The sequence below is a fragment of the Pavona decussata genome, unplaced genomic scaffold, assembly GCF_977016875.1.
Source record: "Pavona decussata unplaced genomic scaffold, jaPavDecu1.1 SCAFFOLD_269, whole genome shotgun sequence".
NCBI classification, from domain to species: Eukaryota; Metazoa; Cnidaria; class Anthozoa; order Scleractinia; family Agariciidae; genus Pavona; species Pavona decussata.
The window spans coordinates 407501-432463 of NW_028145671.1; the positions used below are offsets into that span (position 1 = coordinate 407501).

A 24963-nucleotide genomic window follows, 5' to 3' on the forward strand; every position below is an offset into this window, starting at 1 on the left:
TTCGTCCACCCCCCTTCCCCCACTGCCTTTAAAGGTTCGGTCTATGAGTGATAGATTTCCAGACGGCGGTCTACTCAAAGAGGTTTTCTTATATTCAGGGAAAAATAACTTAATACACAAATGCGTACTTTTAGCAAAAATGACCGAATATTCGCGCTAGTCATCACATCCATTACAAAAACCATGAAGACTTTGACAGGGTGCCAACACTTATCTACGCTCGCCTACACCGCCGTAGACTACAACTAGAAAATTGACCTGCTTCTGTAACGGTCGGTAGTGTATTGCCTGTACGATGGCTTACAGCGGCTCAAAAGTCAAAACCACAATTTATTTACCAAACAAAAAGCTACAACCCCAGACAAGACGATGGGAACAAATGGACGCCTTACATCCAAAGTTGAAGGTGCAAAACTTTGGGGGAGTCCAAGCGAAAACGTGGTTTTAGTTATTTCAACTTTGATTGAGGGGGGTGGGGGGGGGAGGTTGGGCTTCTTCCGTCGAGAGTCTCGAATATTTTTGTGCGCGGTTGCAGGAGCTAATATGTAGCTAGTGGGCGTTTTGGCACATCAGTTTTGCGAATACCTTCCCTGCTAGCAGAGGCTCTTTTCCTGGTGTTCGTTGAAGGGAGAAAAGAACAACGAACACCAGGAAAAGATCCTCTCCAAGCAGGGAAGTGAATACCTTATTCAGGAGTTTCATAAGTTGTCAATTCAAGTTTTTTGTGAAGTCACGCTGTATTGTTCTCTACTTACTCTCTCGTGCATGTTGACAAAGAGAGAGTCGGGTTACGTTCAAAACCGTTTTGTCAAGATCTTTTTACTTTCGAAGGGTTGCAATTTTTAGGATTTGTAAATAAGAATTTTATAGCACGTTCTTCTTTCGATTGCAGCGGGCGAGGAATTAACGGAGAAGGTATAATCCAACTGGCTTACAGCTTTTACGGGTGCGCGGTCAAATGGGGCAAACTGTCCAAGCTTCCCAAAGCAGTTTTGTACTCGGAGTTGAAGAAATCCGTACAAGCCGTGTTCCCTGAAATGATTGTTCCAGATCCCCTGGATATTGTGTTTAAGTATTGGATAAACACTTGTTGGTAAGTGGGTTTTATTCCTGTTTCAAAAATATTTCACCACTGAATCTTCTCTGGGTCCGACTGGTTAAAAAGAATCACACGAGGTGATGGATTTGAAAATAAAAAAAGTGAACAATAAGAACTCTTTTGTCTGGTCTATCGGTCTGAAAAAGTTATTTGGAGGTAAATTGCTCTTAAAGTGGCCAGCGTATAAGCTTTTTTGATTTTAAGGACATAATGTTTTACACGGGCAACCATTAGCCATTGGTTTAACTCATCACGTGGTGTCCGTCCGGCGAAAATGCCCGGATCTGATAGTATTCGTCCCCAAAAAAGCTTCTGATTATTTTATTCGTTCAATTCAATAGCAAACAGGTTATTTCCATTGTTTTTATTTAAAGGTCAGATTGGCGAACTGTAAGTTCGAAATACCAGGCTCAGCGACTTTTGAGCGGAAGAAACTCTAGTTGTGAGCAACAACAACAACAAAAAGAGTATTTCTGTGTCGGGAGTTACCCCTTGGAAATTTGATGTTCTTAAAAGTGGTTTGTAAGCCCTCATAGCTTCCCTTCTCGAGCTATGGGGCGTTTTCTCTTGACTTCATGGCCGCCATGTTGGTGTTTCACAACAATACGATCTGTACGTACTAGTTTCTTTCGTTAGGATACACCAGTATGGCTGCCATGCCTTCTTATCATTCGAATCTCTGGGTACTAAGTAACGCTCTATATAGTCGTTTTGACAACATCAAATGTTCACGGGGCAACTATCAGCCGATAGTCCCTCGCCACAAACATTTCATCGTTCCTGGTAACTTGTCCTGATGTTGTTGCGTGAACATTTTCAAAAATTTCGTCCATTTCTGCCGTCCACACCAACACGAGTAATCTCTGTCTTCAAATGAATACGATCCATCGAAAATGAAGATGGTGCGGACGGGGTCATTCTGTTTACCCTGCGGGAACCTAGCGCGGGGTTTAAAACACCGGCAGTATGACTCATGAGGGAGTAAGCTTGACACTTCATCTTTCTAATTTTTTAGGCACCAGACCAGGGCAGGGTCTAATGTAAGCCGTTACGATATCGAAGAATGGGCCAAACGTCCGTTTCCTGGAGAGGAAGTGTACATGGTGGGTGAAGCATTTTCTGTGATAGACGCTTGGAATGAAGGAGCCCTTTTGACAGCATACAACGCACTTAAGGAAGGCTGGGGAATAACGCAGCCAGAACCTTAAAAAGTATACAGGATATGATATTCCACTTAAAGGGACAGTGTCACCTATTTGTAGTGTTACTTTGAATAGCGAAAAACTTATGTATCGATGTAAACGATGAGATAATGGTTCACTTTTGCTGTCGATAAACCTACTAGTCCACAGAAACTGGTGTAACTATCTTGGCTGTAGATGGCCAGGATTTAAATAGATTGCAACTTGAAAAAATTGGTGTGTCCAATGTATTTTAGAGTAATCTCTAAAAAACAAAAACAAAAACAAAAAAACAACAACAACAAAAGAAATAAGACAAGCAAACACAAAAACACTAATTATAGTTTGTTCTTTCTTAGAGAAACCCTTAATATTGTCTTCTCGACGGTACTCTGAGAGCAATTTGATGTCTTGTCAAATACTTGAGCAATTTTGACCAAAACTGAAAGGTGTTTTGACAAAACTGTTGACTACGGGAACCTCTTGAGTAGAACGTTCTTTCATAAAACAGCAAGAACATTCCAAACAAATCCCTGAAGGTTTCCCTGAGAAACAATAATAGAGCCTTTTACAAAGGACCAATGTTTACTCATTTGAGATCTCTTGAAAACTAGATTCCTTGTTTGAAGTAAACGATATCAATGTATTCATAAAACTGGTCAAGTGAACAGATGTTCGCGCTTCTGCAGAAAGTGATTGCATATATCAACAGGTACATATGAGCTATTGTAGTTATAAAATCTCTTTTCTGTTTTGAAAACCAGTCCTAATTACAGAACTGATATACAAGTGAAGTTATCCTAAATGAGAATGGTATTGACTATATTTCCCGATTTAAATTTGATTTGATTTATCCTTTCGGAATGCGAATTTCCTGTATTCATGATCCATTTTTGGTATTTAAGGTAAATAGAAAACCTCCACAAAAAAAAATCTCTTTTTGGATTGAAATATCAGCATTAAGATTTTTTCCAGCTTTTAATAAACGAATCAAAATAATACTTCTGAGTGAAAACTGGATGATTGGATAAAACAAATTCAGTTTTCTGATTGGCTTAGCGCTCGTGGTATATTAAATTAACAAATATACCATGGCCGCTAAGCCAATTAAATATCTGGAATCGCATTATACAATGATCTAGTTTTTGATATTTTTGATAACAGCAATTGTACCTTGCCTGAGAGATAGCGGCCACTGAGTAAGATGGCTTACTACAGTTTCCATTACTTTCCATCACTTATACTTAGGTGATCAATAGTACTACCCTTGATTAGTTGATAATACAACAATGGTATCAAAGAAATGCCTAATCATTCTTAAACAAGTTATGGTCCTTTCTTCTACTTAATCGGTTACCATAGCATCAATATTTAATAATCTTAATTTAAGCTTAAAAGGATATTAACTTGAAAACGAGCTACATAACTCCCTTTTTTTACTATCGATTTTGAATTGTGACCAGCATGTTAAGGCGTCACGTTTTGTAAACTTTGAGATAACAATTCGTAGGAAGGAGTTTAGAGCCACCTTGGGTTTTCGAAAAGTTAAGGCAGCTCTGAAGTCCTTCCTAACGACTTCTTTTTTACTATACTTAAATACAATTTAAACTTTACCATACCTTTTGTATTGTTTTATATTGTACTGATGATTTTACGCAAATAAACGTTATTGTAAGTTTTTAAAGTTTTCGAAGGAAGATTGTTGTTTGATTTTCTTTAACGACATAATAACTCTTAAATCACGTTTTAGTGACCTGTGGTATTATAGGTCAAATTAAAACAATGAAACTTTGCGAGAGCTGCAATTATAATATAGACCTTTGTCACTCGGCGGGCATGTTGATTCTGAGGAGAATAAAAAGCTTTGTTTTCGCTCAGACGGGTGGCTTGCGTGGGGTGGAAAAACAAAGCTTTTTGACAAGGGTCTGTTAGGTCACGAACATCAAATCGGTCGCACGTCGTCGTCGTTGTTTCACTCGCCGTTCTTTGCCTGCGGGTCAAAAACTAGGTTAATTTGTGCTTTCAACATGCTGAAAGAGGAAAAGGAGTACGCAGTTCGAGAGCTGTCAGGAGCACGAGGATTCTTCGTGAGTAGAGTTAAAGCTTTGCTGTTAGCCTTCGTGCTTGTGGCGCTGGTAATTATTCTAATTGTGCTAGCAGTAATGCTGGCAAAAGAAAAAGGAAAGGAAGAGCCCATTGGAAAAGTCAAAAAGGTCAATAAAGCTACCGGTAAGCTAGGCCTGGGTTGAATCTATTAGTTGGAGTACCTGGTATATCAATATTTCTATATCTAATCTAGTCATACACTTCCTGCAAGGCGAGACTTGTTAGAAGCTTTGTCAGTTGCCTTCATTGACGTCCAGGGGCATTGGAGGGTGGCGGTAACGAATTTGTATCCAAGGCAATATTGTACTGATTATACACAGCTTGAAAATATGTTTTGTAAGAAGCTGAAAGGCGGTGTTAAACGGCTTTATTTGCAATCATAATATAACCTAGCGTGTACAAAGTGAGAGCTCTCCAAATCACTGCGATCGAAATTGCACAATTCCGTGTGGTTTTACATATTTACACATGTGCAGCGGGGCGAAGATAAGTATGATTGGCTAAACGATTAGAATCATCATGTAAAAAAACGTGTTGTATAATGCTGTTTAAAGTAAACATGTCACGCAATTGTCACATATTCCTTTTTTCCTCTGAAAGATGTCCTTGCTCAGTACCAGGAGACCTTTTTAGTACATCAAATCAGAAACAACTTTTCACGTTTGTCGATGAAATCTTTAACGTTAAATCTGCTCCGACCTTACCGAAACATGACTCCCTTATGACTCTAGTCGAGAGTTTCAGTGAGTTATTTGAATGACAAACAACCCGTCCCAAGAATTCACGTCGATCTACTGTTAAGGCCGAGCCATGCCGGTCTTCGTTAACACGCTTCCAGCGTATTTCCAAAAATGGCCTTAAAACCTAAATTCTGCTCTCTTGATTCCCTCCTGACTTGGCTTCTAAAGAACTGCATTGATGTCGTTTTACCATCCATAATCACAATTATGAATACACTCTGAATTTTTTTTTTTATATAAGGACGTCTAATTTGGAGCTGTTCTTAAATTACATGGTATACACTACATGTATTTCATGTATTTCAGTAAATTAATGCGGACGTGACCAGGAAACCTATCAAAGTGCATTGCTTGCTGAGATATGGTATCAAGAACTGCTGATTATGACAAAAGTCCCAATTTCGCACAACTGCACCAAAGCTCGTCATTGTCGTGATACTCGATAATGTCCACGCCGAAACATCCTCTTCGCCCCAGGATTGGGCGGATTTCGTCGTATTCCACCAATTTACAGTCCAACAAGCATGATTTAGTGTTCCGCCAGACTCTGATCGCCAGTTTACCAATCACCTTGATTCTTGTTCAACAATATGCCACGAGTGTTGTCTTCACGAGTTGTAACTTTTTTAAATCACGATCCTTGGTGGCGCTTTTATAAATGTGTAGTGGCAGTTCGTTACATTGCGCTGCGGTGTCTGTCCGGATTCTAGCTTTAGCGTGACCAGCTGTGAATAATAAAGTTTGAGCGCGCTCCTGGCTTATGACGTTGTTTACTTCAGTCCCGACAGTGTCCCTTACAACTTTCATCTGGGCTAACATGCTTTCAGCAGCACGACAAATTTCGTCTGTTTTCTTGAGTGTTAGTTTCGACTCGAGGAGTAGTCTCTCGTGCACTTTTGTGTCCCCTTTTCCCTAAGAAAATTTGATCGCTTAGAATTTCCTCAGGGGTAATAATTTTGAAGTCATAGCCGTCTGCCAATTTCCTCAAAGTCATTTTGTATTGATCGTACGATTTATCAGGTTCTTTATGCGCTGATTAAGTCAATACCACTCAAAGGGTACATTCCTACGCGGTTGACAGTGTTCACCCGATCGACCTCGAACTGGCGAGACTTTTTTTGTCACTCCCCTTCGGCCCAACCAACCCACGTTCGTGTGGCTTTACATTACACATATGCAGTGGGCGTAGATCAATATGACTGGCTAAACGATTGCAATCATCATGTAACTGAGCGTGTGGTATAATGTTGTACGAAATACGAGGGGAGAAATCTAATTTTCTTAAAATCTTGTGATTCAAACTTTTCCCACCCAGGGTTATGCTCTAAACCCACTGGCGATATCGTGAATTTTGCAAGACTTGCACCTGTTTAATTTGTTCTGGAGAATACAATCATTCAAAACCGCCTAATTCTCTTTTTATAAACGATAACTCTTCACGTTTATTGCAATCATAATCTTTAATTATAGTAATAAATTTGAGGGCGCAAAGTTTATCTACTTTGAGCACTTATAGCAACATGCGACTTAGCCCAAGTTCAAAGGAATAAATTGCAAAAAGTGGCTGGTACTCACAGACCCTTCTACATATCAGGGGAAATTTCTATCCGTCATCTGTTAAAATCTGTTAAAAAATTTGGCCGCAATCCAGTTTCTTTTCCACAAGTGAAGGAGAAAAATTGTGACATTCGACCAACACGGCCATTTTTCCATGGAACATGTCGTTAACGATTGTGAGCAAACCAAGAAATGAGATAACTATCGCTTAGAAATTTCTCCACAAAGCAAGGTTCAACATTTCTTAGCAATTTGATCGTTATAAAAACTCTTGAACGGTTTCATTAAAGTTGTACTGTAACGATGTAAGTCCCGTTTTTGTAAAGGAGTGCATTAAGAATATTTGTGATTTTGAGAACTTTATTTTGGTCTGTAACATTTATTTTGTGTACAGTTTTCTACGCACATCTTCACGGCCAAAATAGCCACTTTATCAACATAAAAGCTAATTAGCAGTACTTTCTTCTGGTACTGCTTATTAAGCTGTACAAGGCAGTTCTAACGTCTGTGACAATTCAAATGAAAACTACGCAGTTCTTTCCTATGGCGCTGTTTATCATGCTGTACAAATTGGTTCCACCTTCTGTGGCCTAATCCTAAATTCATTGTCATGTGGCCATTCAAATAAAAGCCACTTTTTAAAAGTATTTTTGTGGTACAGTTCACAATGTTTTTAAAGAAATTGTTCTGGCTTTTGACTCTGGAAGATGTTCTCAAGAATAATATTCGAAGAAATCGAGCCGGACGTTCTTTGTTCTTCGATGTTTAAAATGTTGATTCTTTCTTAGGGAAAGAAACGTCTGTGATCTTGAGTCCAATGGCCTGTGACGTGGTCGTAGTTGGAGGAGGCATTTCAGGGTTATACATGGCAGAAACTCTCATGCGAAAAAAGAAGGAAGACGACGTGTGTTTGTTTGAAAAATCCTCCAGATTTGGTGGAAGAAACTATGATGTCAGCTTCAGCCAAGCTTCAAACGTCAGCCTAAGTGAGTTATATAAAAAACTAGACAATTGTGTGATCTGCGGATGAACAATCTATGAGATCACGAGGAAAGATCTTCACAAAGCTTTCCAGCATGATAATTGGATGACGATCACGATGATGATTATTATCATTATTATAAATGACAAGTTCCACTCCCAAATTGATATTGCCTTCTTTATTTCTAACCTTCATCGCGAACTGCGACGGATAAACGACTAGAGCTCTAGGTCCTCGCAGTACCCCTGACTATATCTGATGTCTCCGGAGATATTCTGAACTAATTAATGTTGGATTCGCCAGCGGTTAGAACTGAGAATGACTACTGAGGTGCCTCTATCAGTATTAATTCCTTGAATTAACCCTTTCACGAGTGGATATATTTTTGTAACTGGCATGACAATTTATTTGTCAATGCTCTTCTTTGATTGGGTATTTGAAATGTACGTGTCCTAGAGGTCCCTTGAAACCCGTTCTGTAAAAGAACTACTCGGAAAAAGGGTTGACTCCAAGCATTAATATGAGAGATGGATGCACCAGGTAGCCTGCGTAGCTGGCGGTATTATAGGCGCGCGCAAAATAAAGTTTTCGCTGCTAGCTAGAAGCGAGCGGCGAAGCCGCGAGAAAGATTTCAAAGTCCCCTCCACCCCTCATTCTCCTCGCTGCTTTGCCGCTCGCTTCAAACGGCTCCGCCGCCAAAACTTTATTTCGCGCGTGTACAGTACAGCCAGCTACGCAGGCTAACTCCGGGTCATGGGATACTCTGAGGGTTTAATAAATTCCAATCACATCGCAAAGTTTTTACACTGTGAAGAATTCTCCTATTTACTCCGTTAAATGACAGACATTTGCACATCCTTATTAATCTTGGTTTTTTCTTGTTGTTGCAAGGTATGGGGGCTTGGCGGGTAAACAAAGCACACAAAACAGTCATGTAAGTTGATGACCATTCACTTTTAGTTTGAGTGGATTAACGGCCTTTGTAATTCATTAATTCATTAACTAGGCATTTCAAAACAAGGACACAAGATTTGAGTTTACGAGACATAGGCAGCCCATGTCCTCTAAACTTAACCGTTGTGGCTTTCTCGTACCTAGGATTTTTTTGTCTGGGGGGGGGGGGGGGGCACACTCCGCACACCACTCACAGAGATGTATGGAGACAGGGTTTCTAATTGGACTCAAAAGTTGCCTCTAAAAACCTTGTTGTGATTTCGGAGCTATATAGCTACAAGAAATAGTTCAGCAAACTCAAACACATTGTTAGAAAAAAATTTTCGTGGCGGGAGCAACTGCCCTCTCTGCCCCTTCCCCCCCCCCCCCCCCTCCCCCACACCCCGCTATGTTCGGTCCTGGTTTTGAAATGTTTAATATCTATTCTACTGGTATGAACATCATTAATTGTTATCAATTATATTTGACATACTTTTCAAGGCAAATTCTTGAGGAACACCTAAAACGTAAAACCTTTTGTTCCCCATGTTATCCAGAAGATTTTAAATGCTGATGTTCAGTCATGATTATGGGTCATTTGGGTGACATTAAGGCCACGAAAATTGAGATTTTTAACTTCGGCCACAGTTTTTTTTAACAACGACTCAACAACAAGTTCGTTTCTTTAATAGAGTTATGTCAAATAAGCCATTGCCCAATCATAGCATTGTTAGTATAAGTGCTTAGCGGGCCATTGGTTTTCAACGAGAGCTGTTATATTTGTCCACTCTATAGCTTACAAGGTCAATTAAATATTGCCAATTTTGTACGCTTCCTTCAGGGACTTAATAACACGGTTCAATATCCAGTTGATCAGGATGCCTCCTTTCAAAGTACCTTATTTAGAGGCCAGAGGAGTTTATGCTTCCAACTCTCAGTCGCTGAAGGAAAGAGCGTTCCCCTCTCTGAAATCGGGCCCCTTTGCAAGAATAGCTTCAACGGACATGAAACAGTATGCATGGATGAACATGTCTAGAGAGAAAGCTCTCGAAAATCCCTCTTCTCAAGATTATGTTTGATTATGTTCTGAATGCACTGTCTGGCAAAGAGACAGATTATAACTTGCAAAAGAGCGCTATGTTTACTTACGAGCGTTCGAGTGCTATAAAATGCTTCTCAACAGAATGGCTAAGACCAGTATATGGACTATCTGAAGTAATCAACGAACTCGAAACGTCAGCGAAACACATTGGAGTGAAGATATACCCGAGTGAAAAAGTGCACACACTCAATAGAAAAGGAGGCATGTTTGAAATCCGAACCGACCATTTCCTTGCCTCGGCAAAGAAACTCATCATTGCAGTCCCAGTAGCACCATTAGATGAGATAAGTGGAGATGTAGCCTTGGCAATAAAAAAGAACAGTCTTTTTAATCCAATAATTGGTCGAGCTTGCTTTAAAGCAGTAGCCATCTACAAATATCCTTGGTGGGAAAACCCAGCTTTCTCCGGCCATAACATGACTCTCAAGCCGTGGGAAATGTACTTATCCGGGGGTACGTGTTTGGCTTGGATGATGCCTTACAGGTAAGCTATCGGTGTGTTCAGGTTACAAGCAGACCCATGGACTAATGTGGAGAGGGGGAGGGGGGAGGTACAGGGGCTCGATTGTTTGCCCCCAACCCCCCTCCCCCATCGCCTTAAAAGGTCCTGTCTGAGTGATAGATTATCAGGCGGTGGTCTACTCAAACGTTTTCTGTTATTCAGGGAAAATAATAACCATTTAGTTTATCGTACACGAATGCGTATACTTTCAGCAAAAATGACCAAATTTTCGCGCTAGTCATCACACCCATTACCGGTTCAAGGTTGTAGAAGCTTATGTCTGCTTAATGGGCGTCTTGACGGAAGAAAATTAAGTGGTGAAGAATAAAAACAGTAGAGGCGACTGTCGAGGGACTAACGGTCTGATGTTAGCCCCTTGGAAAATTAATTTAAAATTGGGGTGTAAGCTTTATGGAGCATCTTCTCTTGTCGTCAAAGCCGCCATGTTATTGGTCCAGAACAATTGCATCTGTAATTAGTTTCTTTCGTTAGGATATACCAGTATGGCTGACTGCCTTCTTGTCTTTCGAATCTCTGGGTACTGCAGAAAATGGTCTGTATTTGTTTTGAGAACAACAAATGTTGGCGGGGCAACTTTCAGCCGATACTCCCTGTACAGAAACATTTTATCGTTATAACTTTCCAGCAACTTGTTCTGGTTCTGTTGTTGTTACGTCAATATTTTCAAAAGCCTACGTTTGTTGGTCATCTACCCGTGGGTGGGAGATGACACTGGATTTACAAAAGTGTCCTTTTCATACATTTCTGCCGTCCACACCAACACGAGAAATCTTTGTCTTCAAACGAATACGATCCATCGAAAATTAATGTAGTGTGGAGGGGATCGTTCTGATTACACTACTGAAGGCGCCGGAGTTAAATACCGGGGTCGTTCTGTTTACAATGGAGGAAGCGCTGTGGTTGAACGCCGGGGTCGTTCTGTTTACACTCGAGGAAGCGCTGGAGTTGAACGCCGGGTCGTACTGTTTACACTGCGGGAAGCGCGGGCCTTAAACATAGGCAGTTTGACTCTGAGTTAGCTTCACACTTCATCTCTCTAATTTTTTCATTAGCCACGGAAACATTCCCCAAAGCAGTTTGTTTGGCCCATGCTTTGAAAAAAAGGTGAAGAAAAGGAATGAAACCAGATAGATCCTTTCAACGGCAGCTCCTAGGAAATCCAATATGCAGTTTTTTTTAAAGGGACCTTCTCCCAATTCCGACCATGGCAAGGGGATCAGAATCTATTAAGATGGTCACACTTCCAAACTTCCCATCCAGAGGGAGAAATTCATACTTCATAGGTCCAAGCCCGAGCAGGGGAAAGTTCCCAGTTTTTCAACCAGGTCATAACTATGCTCCAAACCAAAGCTCCCAGTAACAGTTGTGAGCACTCAAATTCAATTATGTTTACTTGGAAAGAATAAATAACGTTTCCAATAGTAAAGTCCTTTTTTCTGTAGCGTCTAAATGTTTGCCTCTGGCAGGTCGATTGCAGTTCGTCAAAAACTGGCAAGTAGTTACAAACGGCCCTTGAGTACTGACTGTTTTTTCGGGGTATCAGATGCCCTTTACAATAATACCACATGAAGAACTTATTCCTTAATGACAGTGTCTGCAGAGAACGAAATTTTGATAAGCAAGGAATTCGAAGAACTAATTCACAAGCTGGCAATTCTTGTGGTTTCAGACCATCATTACACGGGTTTTTTCAGGAATCTGTTTGTAATCCCCCGAAAGCGGGTGGACAAAGACCAGTATTCAACCTGCGACAATTATATCAATTTGTCAAGTACGAGCATTTCAAAATGAAGGGCATACATATGCTCAGAGACCTCCTGAAACCAAATGATTTTATGGCAAAGATCGATTTAAAAGATGCTATTTCAGTGGGAGTTTGCTTTCCTCCGAGATATTTGTATGTAATTAATGACCCGCCTTGTAATTCAGTTTATGCTTCAAAAAGGTTGAATAAACGATCATTATTATTGTTATTATTTGTTCTGGCAAGTGTCCCAGGGTCTTTACCAAAATACGAAAATCTGTGGTAGGCCTGTAAAGAAAGCAAGGAATTCGTCTAATAATTTGTTTGGACAACATTTTACTGATAACGGCTCAACCGAGGAAACCTTAACATACCACGTTACCTTAACAGTCACCCTTCTCGAAATGTTAGGATTTGTGGTGAACTACCAAAAACCACCACAGCATTGGTCATATCAAGCCTGGCCTTCAACCCTCACAGTGGTATCTCAAACGCTTAATTATGGTGGAAGCGCGCCATTTGCCAGCGACTGGCAACTGGATCCATCCATTTTTCAGGGTATCAAAAACAAATGGGGCCCCTTCTAAGCAAGATCATTTTGCAAGCAGACTGACAGCGTAATTGCCAAGATCCGTGAGTTGGAAACCAGATCCAGAAGCAGAAGAAGTGGACGCCTTTACGCTGGACTGAAACCAACTCAGAGGGTATGCATTCCCTCCATTCGCCCCTATAGGGTGGTGTCTAAAACAAGTTCTGCGACAGTCAGTCTCCTAGTCCCTTTCAGTGTGGGAAAACCAACCCTGGTACCCTCTGTTGTTAGAAATGATGGCAATAGACAATCCCACACTTCTACCATAATTTCAGGGCAATTGAGACAAGACGACAATCTTCATCCTCTTGCCCACCTTCAGCTACCCGCATGGCTTTTACCAGGGTTCAGTAGTTTCACAGTAGGCTCACAGACTGCTCTCGGCTGCATGGAGGGCGAAGACAGACGATTTTGAAGTTTGATCAGTTTGATGCTGGCCTTGGGTATCGTACTCTAAATGTCTATCGTTCTGCCTTGTCTACAAGACACCCTTAGATAGAGGGCTACATTGTTGGGGAACACCTCTTAGTGGTTCAGTTGTTGAAAGGGATTTTTAATTCCCCTCCACCAAAACCGAGATACCCCTCTACATGGGATGTAAGCAAAGGTACGAGTTATTTGGAAAGCCTGGGCCCTAATGAACATTTATCATCAAAACAACTCAGCAAGAAATTGGTGCTTTTGGTATCCCTTAATTCTGCGAAAATGGGCTCTGAATTAGTGGCCCATGGTTTACAATTCACACGTTTTCAACCTTCCAGAACTTACTAGAGGAGTCCGAGTTGGGAATTTGAAAGCTCTAACGACCTGCTTTCATGCAAGTTTCTCAGAAAATGAATTGCTTTTCCCATGCGCACACCTTAAAGAGTATGATTTGCGTTCCAAGGATTTAAGGCCCGAAGCTGTCACTGAACCAAAGAAGTTGTTCCTCTCGGTTAATAACTCGCATAAGTCTGTTAGCGCTGCTACCCTTTCTCACCGGCTAAGGGACTGTCTGTTTATAAGAGGCTGTGGTCAACAACCAAGTGTTTAAAGCTTACTCTACTCGTAGAGCCTCTAAATCTGCAGCAGCCTTGGCAGGAATTTCTATCCAAGAAATATTTCATTTAGCTGATTGGACAACCGAAACCACCTTTAATTGGTTCTATTATTGTCCGGTGTGGAATGCTGGTTTTGGCCACTCTGTTTTAGATAGCGCTACACTAGAGAAAGAATCGTAAGGCTTTGAACATACATTGTTATATCGAGGCGATTATCATGATGTACAATTTAAGATTATGCAAAGGCTGCTTTGCAGCCTGCAGTATAACCATAACTGTACGAAAAATTATAGGCGAGATATAATGATGTAACTCCCTCCCGCTGCCTTTCCATTTCTTTATGGATACTAATAGCAAATGTTCCATTTCCTTTTCAGGTTGTTAGCCACCAGTTCGCTCCGCAAAAAGGCAAGGTTATCAGGGGGCGCCTGCGGATATGATCAGGGGTGGCCTCGTTTTGGTTTTAGACCGTTGTTTGTTTGTAACTCTTCAAAAAGCTGCCACGTGTGAAGCAAATAAAGGGTGTTTACATTGTTGTATCTCGCCTCTTATTATTTTGTACAATATAACAATAGAGTTGATGTTCGCGGGCGTAAATATGTTTTTTGCCCGACTCAGGCTCATCAAATAAGTTCTGAGAAGGGCCAAAAACATATTTACTCCTAAGAACATCAACTCTATTACTATTATAATAATTTCAGAGGGCATTCAGAGGGAATCGCGTCTGCGTTTATTTTATTGTACAAAAGATTTCGTTGTCACAAAAATTTAAAACTTTGGCAGGACACCGCAAAATTTGTCAAAAGAATCTTTGCTTCCAAGTTTTCAAAAGGAAAATAACAGAATTTTGTAAACAGCGAAGAAATAGTCACTTACGACTGTTAAAATTAATTGTGCAATTGCTTATCTGAGCGGGTTTCGCTCGAAGAAGACACCTCGCCTCAGACCGTAGAGCTACTATAGGCATTATTTCCACCATCGCCCACGAGTGTCCTCTTCATCTAGCTCAGACGAAAACGGCGCGAATAGTTATGCCTTCTAGTTCTGATTGGCTGGCTACGTTATTTTCTTCCTTCTTATTGTCTCAGAACAATGCCCGATGAAATTATAATAATTAAGCTTATACTGCAGGCTGCAAAGCAGCCCTTGCATGATCTTAAATTTAGTTTCTGATTGGCTTAGCACTCATGGTATATCAGCGATTGCACCTTGGCCGAGAAATAGCGGCTAGTAAGGTGGCTTACTACAATGTCTTGTACTTTCCATCACTTATACGTAGATTATTAATACTACTACCCTGATTACAGTTGATGCTACAACAATGGTGTCAAAGAATTGTCTAATCACTGTTAAACAAGTTATGGTCATTTTTTCGACTTCATCGGTTACCACAGCATCAATTTAATCCTAGTTTTAACTTTAAGAGATTTTTACCCCAAAATGAGACGGTGACCCCCAGTTTTTTCTACTATCGATTTTGAATTTTGAGTTAAGGCGTCAGTTTGTGCAAAGTTTAAAAAAATTCGTATGAAGGAGTTTAGAGAGTTTGTGGTGCTATGACGCTTATTTATCACGAATTACGTCATTATGACGTCATTCGTGATAAATATGCGTCACAGTACCACATATGCAAAGTTGCAAAAACTACTATTTCGATTTTATGCAACTTTGTCTTTTCTCCATTACGATATTTTCTATTGTTTCGCGTTTAAATACCCCTAAAGTTTGACCACATATGGTCATGTGGCGGGAAATTTGAATTTCTTTAATTAGCTGTAACTTCACGCCTTTTTGTCCGATTGAGATGGGGTTTTCACCAGAAATCATAGAATTCTATACCGAAAACTAATACAGCATTTTTCACATTATTTTCCTAAATTTTAATTCTGACGCCAAATTTGGGCATCATTTGTAACGTCACAATAGCAGTCAAATAGAATGAAGTAATAACTAATTGCTAGGTAATTTATCCACCTACTTCCCTTCCAAGTCTCGTTAAATTCGATGCATTCTACTTCTGTCTATAGCCTATAACTCTCAGTTTGGAGAGTTGCGGGAGGAAAAGCCCTAGCAACCGACCATCGTGTGTTTGTCCCGACGAAAAACTCACGGCAAATATTTTCTCTTACATTAGCCCACTTAATACGGACAAGTCGGACACTTTGATGTGATTCGAGTGACACGCTCTTATACCACTTTACAGACACTGGTTATCTGTGCACTGTATAAATTGTCTAATATTTAGTCCGTCTGGCTGAATCACAAACTGAAAATTTCAGTACAGGGCAAAGTCACGGACTGTTTTAATGATTACGTTGCCAGTAGCGTTTGAAGCACTGTGATAACATTTATTCTAGGGCGTTATTATTTGAATGAGCGTGAGGTTTCCTCAGTTTGAATTAAGGAAGAGTTTCTGTATCGATAACACATGTGTCTGCGACGTTAATTGTGCGAGCCCGCTTAATATGGACACCCGGATATTACGGACAGTTTTGCGCGTACCTTTGGTGTCCGTATTAACCGGTTTTCACTGTAATTCGTTGGAAATTGCTGAATCGTTGAGTGGATTTTAAATTCGCTGAAATCAGCGCGAGTTGTTAAAAGGTATAGCTACACTGCTAAAGATATATATTTAACAATTTTTCCACGAGCGGGCGTTGGATATGAGATGATGGATAGCCAACAAGGCGCGTAGAGCCGAATTGGCTATAATCATCTCATATCGAAAAAAGCGCGAGGGGAATAATTGTTTTATTAAAAACAATCAAGAACCATTGCCAGATCTTTCCGATTTAACTTGGCAAGAACTGAACCAGAAGACAATTTAATGCTCTCCATTTCTTTGGCATGGTATAATGGCTCATACACCATAGCCGCTAAGCCAATCAAATCCCTGGAATTGCATTTTTGTTCCAGTCTTTAATAAATATATGTGTATATGTTTATACGCCTGTCACAAGCACCCGCACAAGAAAACTGCTTTCTTAAAAAAAGTATATAAAATGTCACAAATGAAGGTTAAATAAGGATGTTTTTGTGACTGATATACCTATATTCCTCCTGTTATAAGCAAGCAAGAATAGGGCGCACCTATAAAAACGATGATTACAGAAGCGTGCGCTTAAACAAGAAGTTTTGCTGTAAAAGGGTAAGCCCCAATTTGTGGGCATGAGATGCAAATTTAGGCGCTGTTCAGTCGTGGCAAGTTGTTGACTCCTCTGAAAATATGCCTCGAATTTTACATCACCACAGCGAAATATAAGAAACCTAAAAAATACTGTCTGCGCACTCTAGCTGTCCGCCGTTCGAATTCTGGCTAAAGAAGAAGTCACTATCATTTAAACCGTAAGGTTTAATGCACCTTAGCCGGTATGCCTAACATTGTCCCTCTTTGTCAAACAGGCCGGCTTCATCAGTCACGAGTCTAGCGTGCGATTTTATGCTTATTGAATCCTAAACAAAATCTTGCAGTAGCCGAACCCAAGTGTTGCATTCCACATTCTTTACTGACTAAATAAATAACATTACTACATAGGAAAGGAAAATTAAAGCGTTACAAGCTGTCGATTCCTTCGCGAAATCTTTTTCAAGTAAATAAGAACGGTATTTATGTCACGTGGCTTGAGGTGGTGTGAGTCACGTGACAAAATTTTCAAAAGACCGCTAGTGGTTCGTAACCGCTGTGTCGATTGAGTATGAGGCCCTGGCACTGTATCTCGATGGCTTCTCTAATGAGAGGTGTTTATTTAGTACTAAAGGGGAGTTTATTTGAGGGAAAGCGTTTAACAGAGGGAATACGACGGAACTAATGAAAACAGCATAACAAAGAACGTTAATGAGATGTCTTTGTTTCCAGAACCCATTTTATTTAGGAACTTAATAATTAATAATAATTAATATTTCTATGGCCTAAATTCACATGCGGATATGATCAAATGCGCCTTACAACTTAAAATAATTAATTAAAATTACTTAATATAATTAATTAAAAATAGTTATTTATAATTCTTACATCAAAAGCTATTCATATTGTAAGCAATTCTAAATAAAAATGTCTTCAATTTGGACTTAAAACGTTTAAGATTGTCCTCGTCCCTTATTGCACTCGGCAGTTTATTCCATAGTGATGGTGCCGCAGCAGTAAAAGCCCTGTCACCGAGTGTCTTCTTCGTTTTCGTGGATGGTGGTACTAACAAAAGTTCAGAATTTGAGCGAAGACCATACGTGGAGAAATTCCTAACATTAACGAGATTACAAATGTAACCAGGTGTTTGGCCATGTATGGCCTTAAAAGTAATTATTAAAATCTTCAAATCAATTCTAAATTTGACTGGTAGCCAATGTAAAGAAACTGATAACACAGGAGTAACATGACTAAAGCGCGGAGTTAAACAAATCAGCCTAGCAGCTGCATTTTCCACGCGTTGCAGCTTATTAATATGAGTGGTCAGTAAACCATGCTCTAGCACCTTGATAGACTGCATCGTAAGAAACTTGACATATATACAAAATGTCATATATACAAAATGCCTTTCTTTTTAAAAAGTTTAGCAAAAATTAAACCATGTACTTCGAAATCTACACTAATTTGATTTCTTATGAAATAAAACTGCATTATTCGATATTTACAAAAAATCTAAGTAAACTGAGAATTTAATACAGAACGTACAAATCTACTAACGACGAACTGAATATATCAGTCTGTGTGTACTCTGATCTGAAGATGATTGCACCAACGTCGGAATTCCAAAGGAGCATCAAATCAAATTTGACATATATTTACAAAATGCTTTTTGTGCTTCCTGTATTTGATATTGGTAAGAGACGTTCTTTCGATATTTACAGCCTCAACCTCCTTTTGTTTTCGCATGATTGATGATAAACAAACACATTCACTTGTGTAAGTTTAAAAAAAGCCGACTGCCGCTAACTTGTTTATACCTTGTGAGATATAGAAACAGTAACTTCCAATGTGCAAATTTTGAGAACTCTAAATACCAGCAGCACCAAATTACAAACCCATTCTAGACGATTGCCCCTGTTGATTTTTTATGGAGGGTCTGCCTTCCACGAGATTTTTTTTTGACAGTATCTCAGTCCCTTGGTTTAGAACGTGCATAAACTCATCCTGTGATTGTAAAATAGTTTGTTCTTGAATCTAAAGAAACGATTATCTATTTCATGCTGGCCAAGCTACGCTGCCTACTCACCAGCTTTTGAGGCAGATCACTAATTATACTGTCCCAACAGACAACGAACTTAAATTCTAAGTATTAAAGAAGAGTCTGATTAATGCCTTCAGTCCGAGTGTTGAGTAATCAAAGCCCACTTTTGTTTACTGTTAAATGTCCGGATGTCTTCTTCCCAAGTTCCAATCCGTCAGGTATTCCTCGGACAAGGTAGGACACCTGCATCTGATAAAAAAGCGGATTTAAGGGTCAGTGTTATGATCTGCGTTTTTCGGACATAATTCTACAGCCTTGCGAATAGCTAACAAATGGGGAAGGAATAACGATCGTTGTTTTCTAAACGAACAGCTAGTCTGATGACAAAAGCACAAACTTATTGAACTGGTTCATTAGTCGACTTTCAGTTTCTAAAAATTCAATACTGATTTTTCTCGGTATACATCAAAACATAGAACCTAAATAACAACCTAAGTAGGACGAGAGATGAACAAATTAAAAAGTCACGAAAGTCAACAACTGGACTGGAATGTCTGACGTTTATTTTCTGGGTCTCCCACACGCATTATTCAGCACCAAAATGGCCTTACATATAGGAACTCTGGAAAAGGAGTATTAAGTATATCTACTAATAGTGTTCTTTTGGTACCTATTCCGTTGTTAGAATAAACCGAATAAGTATCTTATTCTTTTCATTTGCTCTCAAAAGGAGAATGAACGAAAACTTGCGTTATTTTTTTTCAATTGTCGTTCATTCCGTTACGAAGTTGTTAAAATCGGAATAAGAATAGTCCAATAACAATCGGTACCTTTAGTCTCCTGTTACAAAAATATAAGCGTTTCCGACAGAATGGGCCGGGTGAGTTTTCTTGAGAAATGCATTCAACACTCCCAATAACATAATTCAATGCATGGTAAAACTAACCTTTATTTTCCAAAATCAAACGTCACGTTATCTCCAATCAGCATGAAAGGGGCCCAGTCTCTCACATCAGGATAACCGTTATTTCTCATCCACTTCATGGCCTGGTAAAGAGATTCACTGGCACTTTCCCCACGAACAAGGTGCTTATAGAAACGACTCATCAATTACTTTGTTGTTTCATCTGGTATGGCCCACAAGGCCACCAACACTGAGCGTGCACCGGATCCTAAGAAAGCTCGAGCGATGCCAACAACTCCCTCAGCTTTAACATGTCCTCGTGCGCTGTGGCAGCAACTAAGTACTACAAGTTTTGCACGCAGTTGAACTTGTGAAATATCAGCCATTGTCAACAGGTAGTCTTTCTCAGTTGCAGTCCCCGGCTTAATTGAGCTTTCAGGAGCAAGAGCAATTTTCTCCTCTTTCAGCATCACCATGAGCAGCAAAATGAATCAGACTTACAGAGTGTATGTTCTGAAGAACCGCTTCCTTAGTAGCTTCCTTCCCTAACAAAGGCTCAGCTCTGATCAGTGTTCCGATCATCTCTGCTTCTTCTTTAGCAGAGGGCAAACTGCAAAGGTTCCCAAGACTTCCCTTATAATACACGTCTCTAACGTCTGGATCGCCCACTATCAGTGCTCCGGTCTGACTGTGATAATCTGCTGGACTGTCACGAATGACCCCGAGAGTCGTCAAAGAAGGTACAATACGGATCCTGTAAGCCTCTGATAAGTAATTTCCACTTTCATCCATTAAAGCTGCAAATGGAACTTTGTACAAGACGCGATCAGGAACAATCAACAGTTCAGATTGGTGAAGAAAGTCAGCCACAGGAGCGATGATCATTCGGTAACGCTCGGCTAAGGTGGGAAGGTGTTCCAGGTTTTCCTCTTCCTCTACCTCTACTGGGAAGTTAACTCTCAAGCTTCCTTCCTCGGATGGTTTACGTGTAGAGTCGCTGGCTTTCAAAAACGACAACGATCGGTCTTCGCAGTGTTCTGGGAGAACATTAAACCTTCGAAAGCTTTCCTCACTTAAAATTCGATGAAGATATCTTTCCAATCCCTTGTTAACAAAACATGTCATACGAAAATGTATTGGTTTGTTTCCTTTAAGGACCCACCAAAACATATATTGGTTAAAATATGAAATGTATAGCCGGACAGCTGCAGTTACTTTGTTTCTTCACGGTCATTTCAATATCAGCCCATGACGGCGGGTTGACCGATATTTGTTGTTGAGGAGAATACTGACCTGAGATTAAGTCTGCCAGAGCCCTAGCTCGTCCAAGTTCTAGAACACAAAGAGCTTCTTTCTCCTTTCCTCTAAAGCAAAGCAGTGTGCTGAGTAAATGATAGGAAAGACTGTGCATTTCTAAAAATGATATCTTAAATTGGTCGTTACGTCCGAGAAAACTTCGCATTTTCTCGCATTTGTTTATGCTTGCATGGAGGTTCGAAACGACTTGTTGAGATTCTTTATTTTCTTCTAACCACATGGCATCCCATACCAGCTGAAGGTACAAGTCAGCCTCTGCCTGTATGTCACCAATCTCTCTGCTCATGGCAAGTGCCTTCTCATGATAGGTTTTAGCCTCACGATGTTTACCAAGAAAACGAAACAAAGTTCCTAGGTCTCCATAACATTTAGCTTCTCCTTGTTTGGCGCCAATCTCTCTGTTTATCGCAAGTGCGTTGTTCAGATATTCTGTAGTAATTGCATATTCACCGCGAGATTGAGACACAATTGCAAGGTTTCTATAACACGCGGCTTCTGATTTTTTGTCGCCAATTTCTTTTGTTATTGCAAGTGCTTTCTTTTGACATTCCTCGGCTTTCCCATATTCACCGAGAGATTGGGACACAATTCCAAGGTTTCCATAACACGCGGCTTCCACTTGTTTGTCGCCAATTTCTTTTGCTATCGCAAGTGCTTTGCTTTGGTATTCTTCAGCTTTTTCATATTCACCGAGAGATTCAAACACAATTCCAAGGTTTACATAACTATTGGTTTCTCCTCGCTTGTCGCCAATTTCTTTTCTTATCGCAAGTGCTTTCCTTTCATATTCTTCAGCTTTTTCACATTCACCTAGAGAGTGAGACACATTTCCAAGGTTTCCATAACACGCGGCTTCCACTTGTTTGTCGCCAATTTCTTTTGCTATCGCAAGTGCTTTGCTTTGATATCACCTCAGCTTTTTCATATTCACCGAGAGATTGAGACACAATTCCAAGGATTCTATAACACATCGCTTCTCCTTGTTTATCGCCAATTTCTTTTTTTATCGCAAGTGCTTTTTTTTGATATTCTTTTGCCTTTCCATATTCATCGAGAGAAAGATAGACAATAGAAAGGTTTCGGTAGCACAAAGCCTCTCCCTTGTTGTCTCCTGTTTCTATCATGATGCTTATTGCTCTCTTATAGAGCCCTATTGCGTCTGTAAATTTGCTCTGAACTTGATATAATTGTGCTTGTCGAGAGGTCGCCTGGCCTTCTTCGGCTCTTAAACCAAGACGGTGAAGAAAGCCCAGGAGTTTTTTACCGCATTCTATCGCACTTGTGTGATCGTTAAGAAGGAAATATGCCGTACACAACAAAACGTATATGTCCATGTAGGCTAATTCGACTACTTTTTCTTTGGCTGTTGTGTTTAGGAGAATCAGACATTCCTGGCACAACTCAGTAGCTTGAAGAACTCGACTTGTATTGAGAAGAAAACAGGCAACGTGGCTACCAATATAGACGGTCCACATAATTTCCTCTGTGTTGTCCATGACGGTCTTAACTAGAAACCAGAGAAAGAAAACAAAAGTAGTCTGCAGGTGTTTTCTTTACTTGCAAACGAGTGTTGAGGGGCTATCGTGTTTTCAAAATGCGGCTAATAACGACGTCAGATTTCTCAGGGCAGAGAAAAGAATGGGCGGTGAAACGGCCACTTGGCGTTTGAGTGAGCTTTGATGCAGAGCGACAATCGGCCGAGCGCGCTCAAGAACATCTTCGAAGACCCAGGGGCAGTTAGTGGGGTAAAAGGGATTTTCGTTGACGAAAGTTTGCTATGAGAACCTATAATAGTAAACTTTGGCCCACGAAAATCCCTTTTACCCCACTAACTGTCCCTGGGTCTCCGAGGATGGCTCAAGAGTGCTCAGCTTTAAAACATGGTGGCTGATGTAGAAACTGATGGAATGAGTACAATTGAAAGGTACAACATTTACACAACCATTTTGTAACATGAACATTGCTCAGTGATTTTGAAGCTACGGATATTTAAGAATGGTTTTCGATTCGTGAACTGATTTAAACGACGATGTTTTTCAAATTAATTCTAATCGCGAAGCCCTATCTATTTAAACGCAAAAAGTAAAAAATTTATTTGCGTGCAATGCGTGAGAGCATATGCAGTAAACTTCAGACTATTTGTTAGACAAGCTAATTTCATCCATCCTTAAATTTTATTTTGAACATTTTAGATTACAGACCACAGAAGTGGATACTTTATTTGTTATCGTATATACTCGTGACTTAAAACAGTTCTGAATAGTCCGAAATGTCAAAAGCTATTCAGCTGGCTTTATTCAACTGAATGACAGGTTAAAATAACAACACACATGGAGGGTCACTCAGCGTGAGAACTGTACACACTGACGGTGTCCTATTACATTACGTAACATCCTCTCTCCTTTGAGAAACTCAAAGTAATGCTGGATCAAACAATTACAATAAACAAAAACACAAGTACGAACTTGAAACTTGTAAGAGTTGCATCAGATAAAGTTTGCTTCTTAATCAGACTGTCTTTTACTCCCTCAGCATTTTAAGAGTGTTTGCATTTACGTTCTTGTGTTTAGGTTGGGCAATTTCTTTTGTCTTTCGAAGATCAACTCTATTCCGTCTATATGTTTAATATTCTTTTGTGACTTGGTTAGAACGCTTATCAAGTCTCTTTGAGACTGTTGCCCTTTCCCATGTCTTCCTATTAAGTGTGAACGGTCTCATGTACAACATCTCCTTCTTCTAGCGGAGGCAGTTTTCTTGCTTTGTTGCAGTGGTCTTGCTGGCTCGCTTATTGATTTTAAGACTTCTTGAAAGTTATCTCGTTTCTTAAACTACAGAGTAGAACTTGGAACTCATCTCAATACTATGCAATTAAGTTGACCTCTGTTCAGTCTATGAACTCCTGAAATTCCATATCCGTGACGAAAGTAGTTTTACCCATGCATTCAATATCGTGCTTCTTTGAAAGCTGTATATCTATTTACGGCAATTCGCTGTACTGTCAAAAATATCGTTTTTTGAAACAAGGATCTCTCGAACGCCGGGAAATTTAATCTTCAAGAGGTCACGGGTATAATTATAACTACGCCGATAGCATTGATAATGTATTTAATAAAGACCAGTTTTCATGAATATCTTGCATATTGTCGAAATCAGTCGCCACGGTTAGTGCATATTATACTCTTTAAATAAATGCATAGTTAATGAGAGTGAGAGTCCTTCGCGAACTAAAATAGCCTTTCGAAGGGCATAAGTTTGTGACTATAACACAATCTGATCTCATCGATCAAGTGTTCGCGCAGTCAGTCACTTGCTGTAAAAGGCATTAATTTTCCAATGTTTGTTTCGAATGTTTGAGGTGACATTTCTCTACAGTATACTTGATGTTTTGCCGGATCATAATTTAGTCCGAATTTCTTGGATTGTTACATGGTTAAGACGTTCCGAGCAGATAATCTACCGAAACGAACCAACGTCACTACACAACTAGCTACTTCCGCTTCAGCTTCGGGCAAAACAAATGTTAGCTCTATTTTTAACTGGTGTAAATCAAAGCCATACCAAAAAAAGTAAACGAGATGACTCAGTGTACTTACCGTAGACTGCTTTCACTTTCTGCAACCAAAAAGGCTTGGGCGAGCGTCGCAGTGCACCAAGGGACGGACCGTTATTTTATTGGACTAGGGGAGAGGGGATAGGGGTGAAAATTGTTTCAAGAAAAAAGAATTGTCTCGTTCTCTATGCAAATATCACTTTTTCCCGCAATCACCTCGGAATCACCCCCCCCCCCCCCCTTCCACTCCCCCGGCTTTGTCCTCGTCCTCACTATCTGCCCGTGCCAGTCTCCTAGGATGTGTTTTGAAGAATCGGCCGTAACAGCTTCGAGGCGAGTTACGTAACGCGAGAGGCCCAAGAACTAGGCGAGGTCGGCGAGGTCGTTTAATGAAAAGTTGTCCAATTGTCCACGGGTACGAGGTAAGAATA

The 24963-nt window shown here is 40.1% G+C and overlaps 2 protein-coding genes and 1 pseudogene across 3 annotated transcripts in view; 2 read left to right on the plus strand and 1 right to left on the minus strand.

The window, feature by feature from the left end:
* Nucleotides 1-2691, plus strand: part of LOC146455824 (L-amino-acid oxidase-like) — a 10404-nt gene extending 7713 nt beyond the window's left edge. The window contains exons 5-6 of the mRNA XM_085093791.1: nt 893-1093; nt 2115-2691. Coding sequence (XP_084949917.1) covers nt 893-1093; nt 2115-2307 — 394 coding nt within the window. The 3' untranslated portion in view covers nt 2308-2691. The remainder of the gene's footprint in view (nt 1-892; nt 1094-2114) is intronic.
* A 1493-nt stretch (nt 2692-4184) lies between these two features.
* LOC146455825 (uncharacterized) lies at nt 4185-9677 on the plus strand. Its single transcript, XM_085093837.1, has 4 exons — nt 4185-4509; nt 7472-7669; nt 8557-8599; nt 9440-9677. Exons 1-4 carry the CDS (start codon nt 4308-4310, stop codon nt 9675-9677), a joined length of 681 nt encoding a protein of 226 aa, XP_084949963.1. The 5' UTR covers nt 4185-4307.
* Nucleotides 9678-17510: 7833 nt separating this feature from the next.
* Nucleotides 17511-24953, minus strand: LOC146455826 (tetratricopeptide repeat protein 28-like; annotated as a pseudogene). Its single transcript, XR_014858937.1, has 3 exons — nt 24576-24953; nt 19708-22489; nt 17511-19010 (listed from the first exon to the last, which is right to left on the minus strand). The product of XR_014858937.1 is annotated as a tetratricopeptide repeat protein 28-like (transcript).
* Nucleotides 24954-24963: the final 10 nt, after the last annotated feature.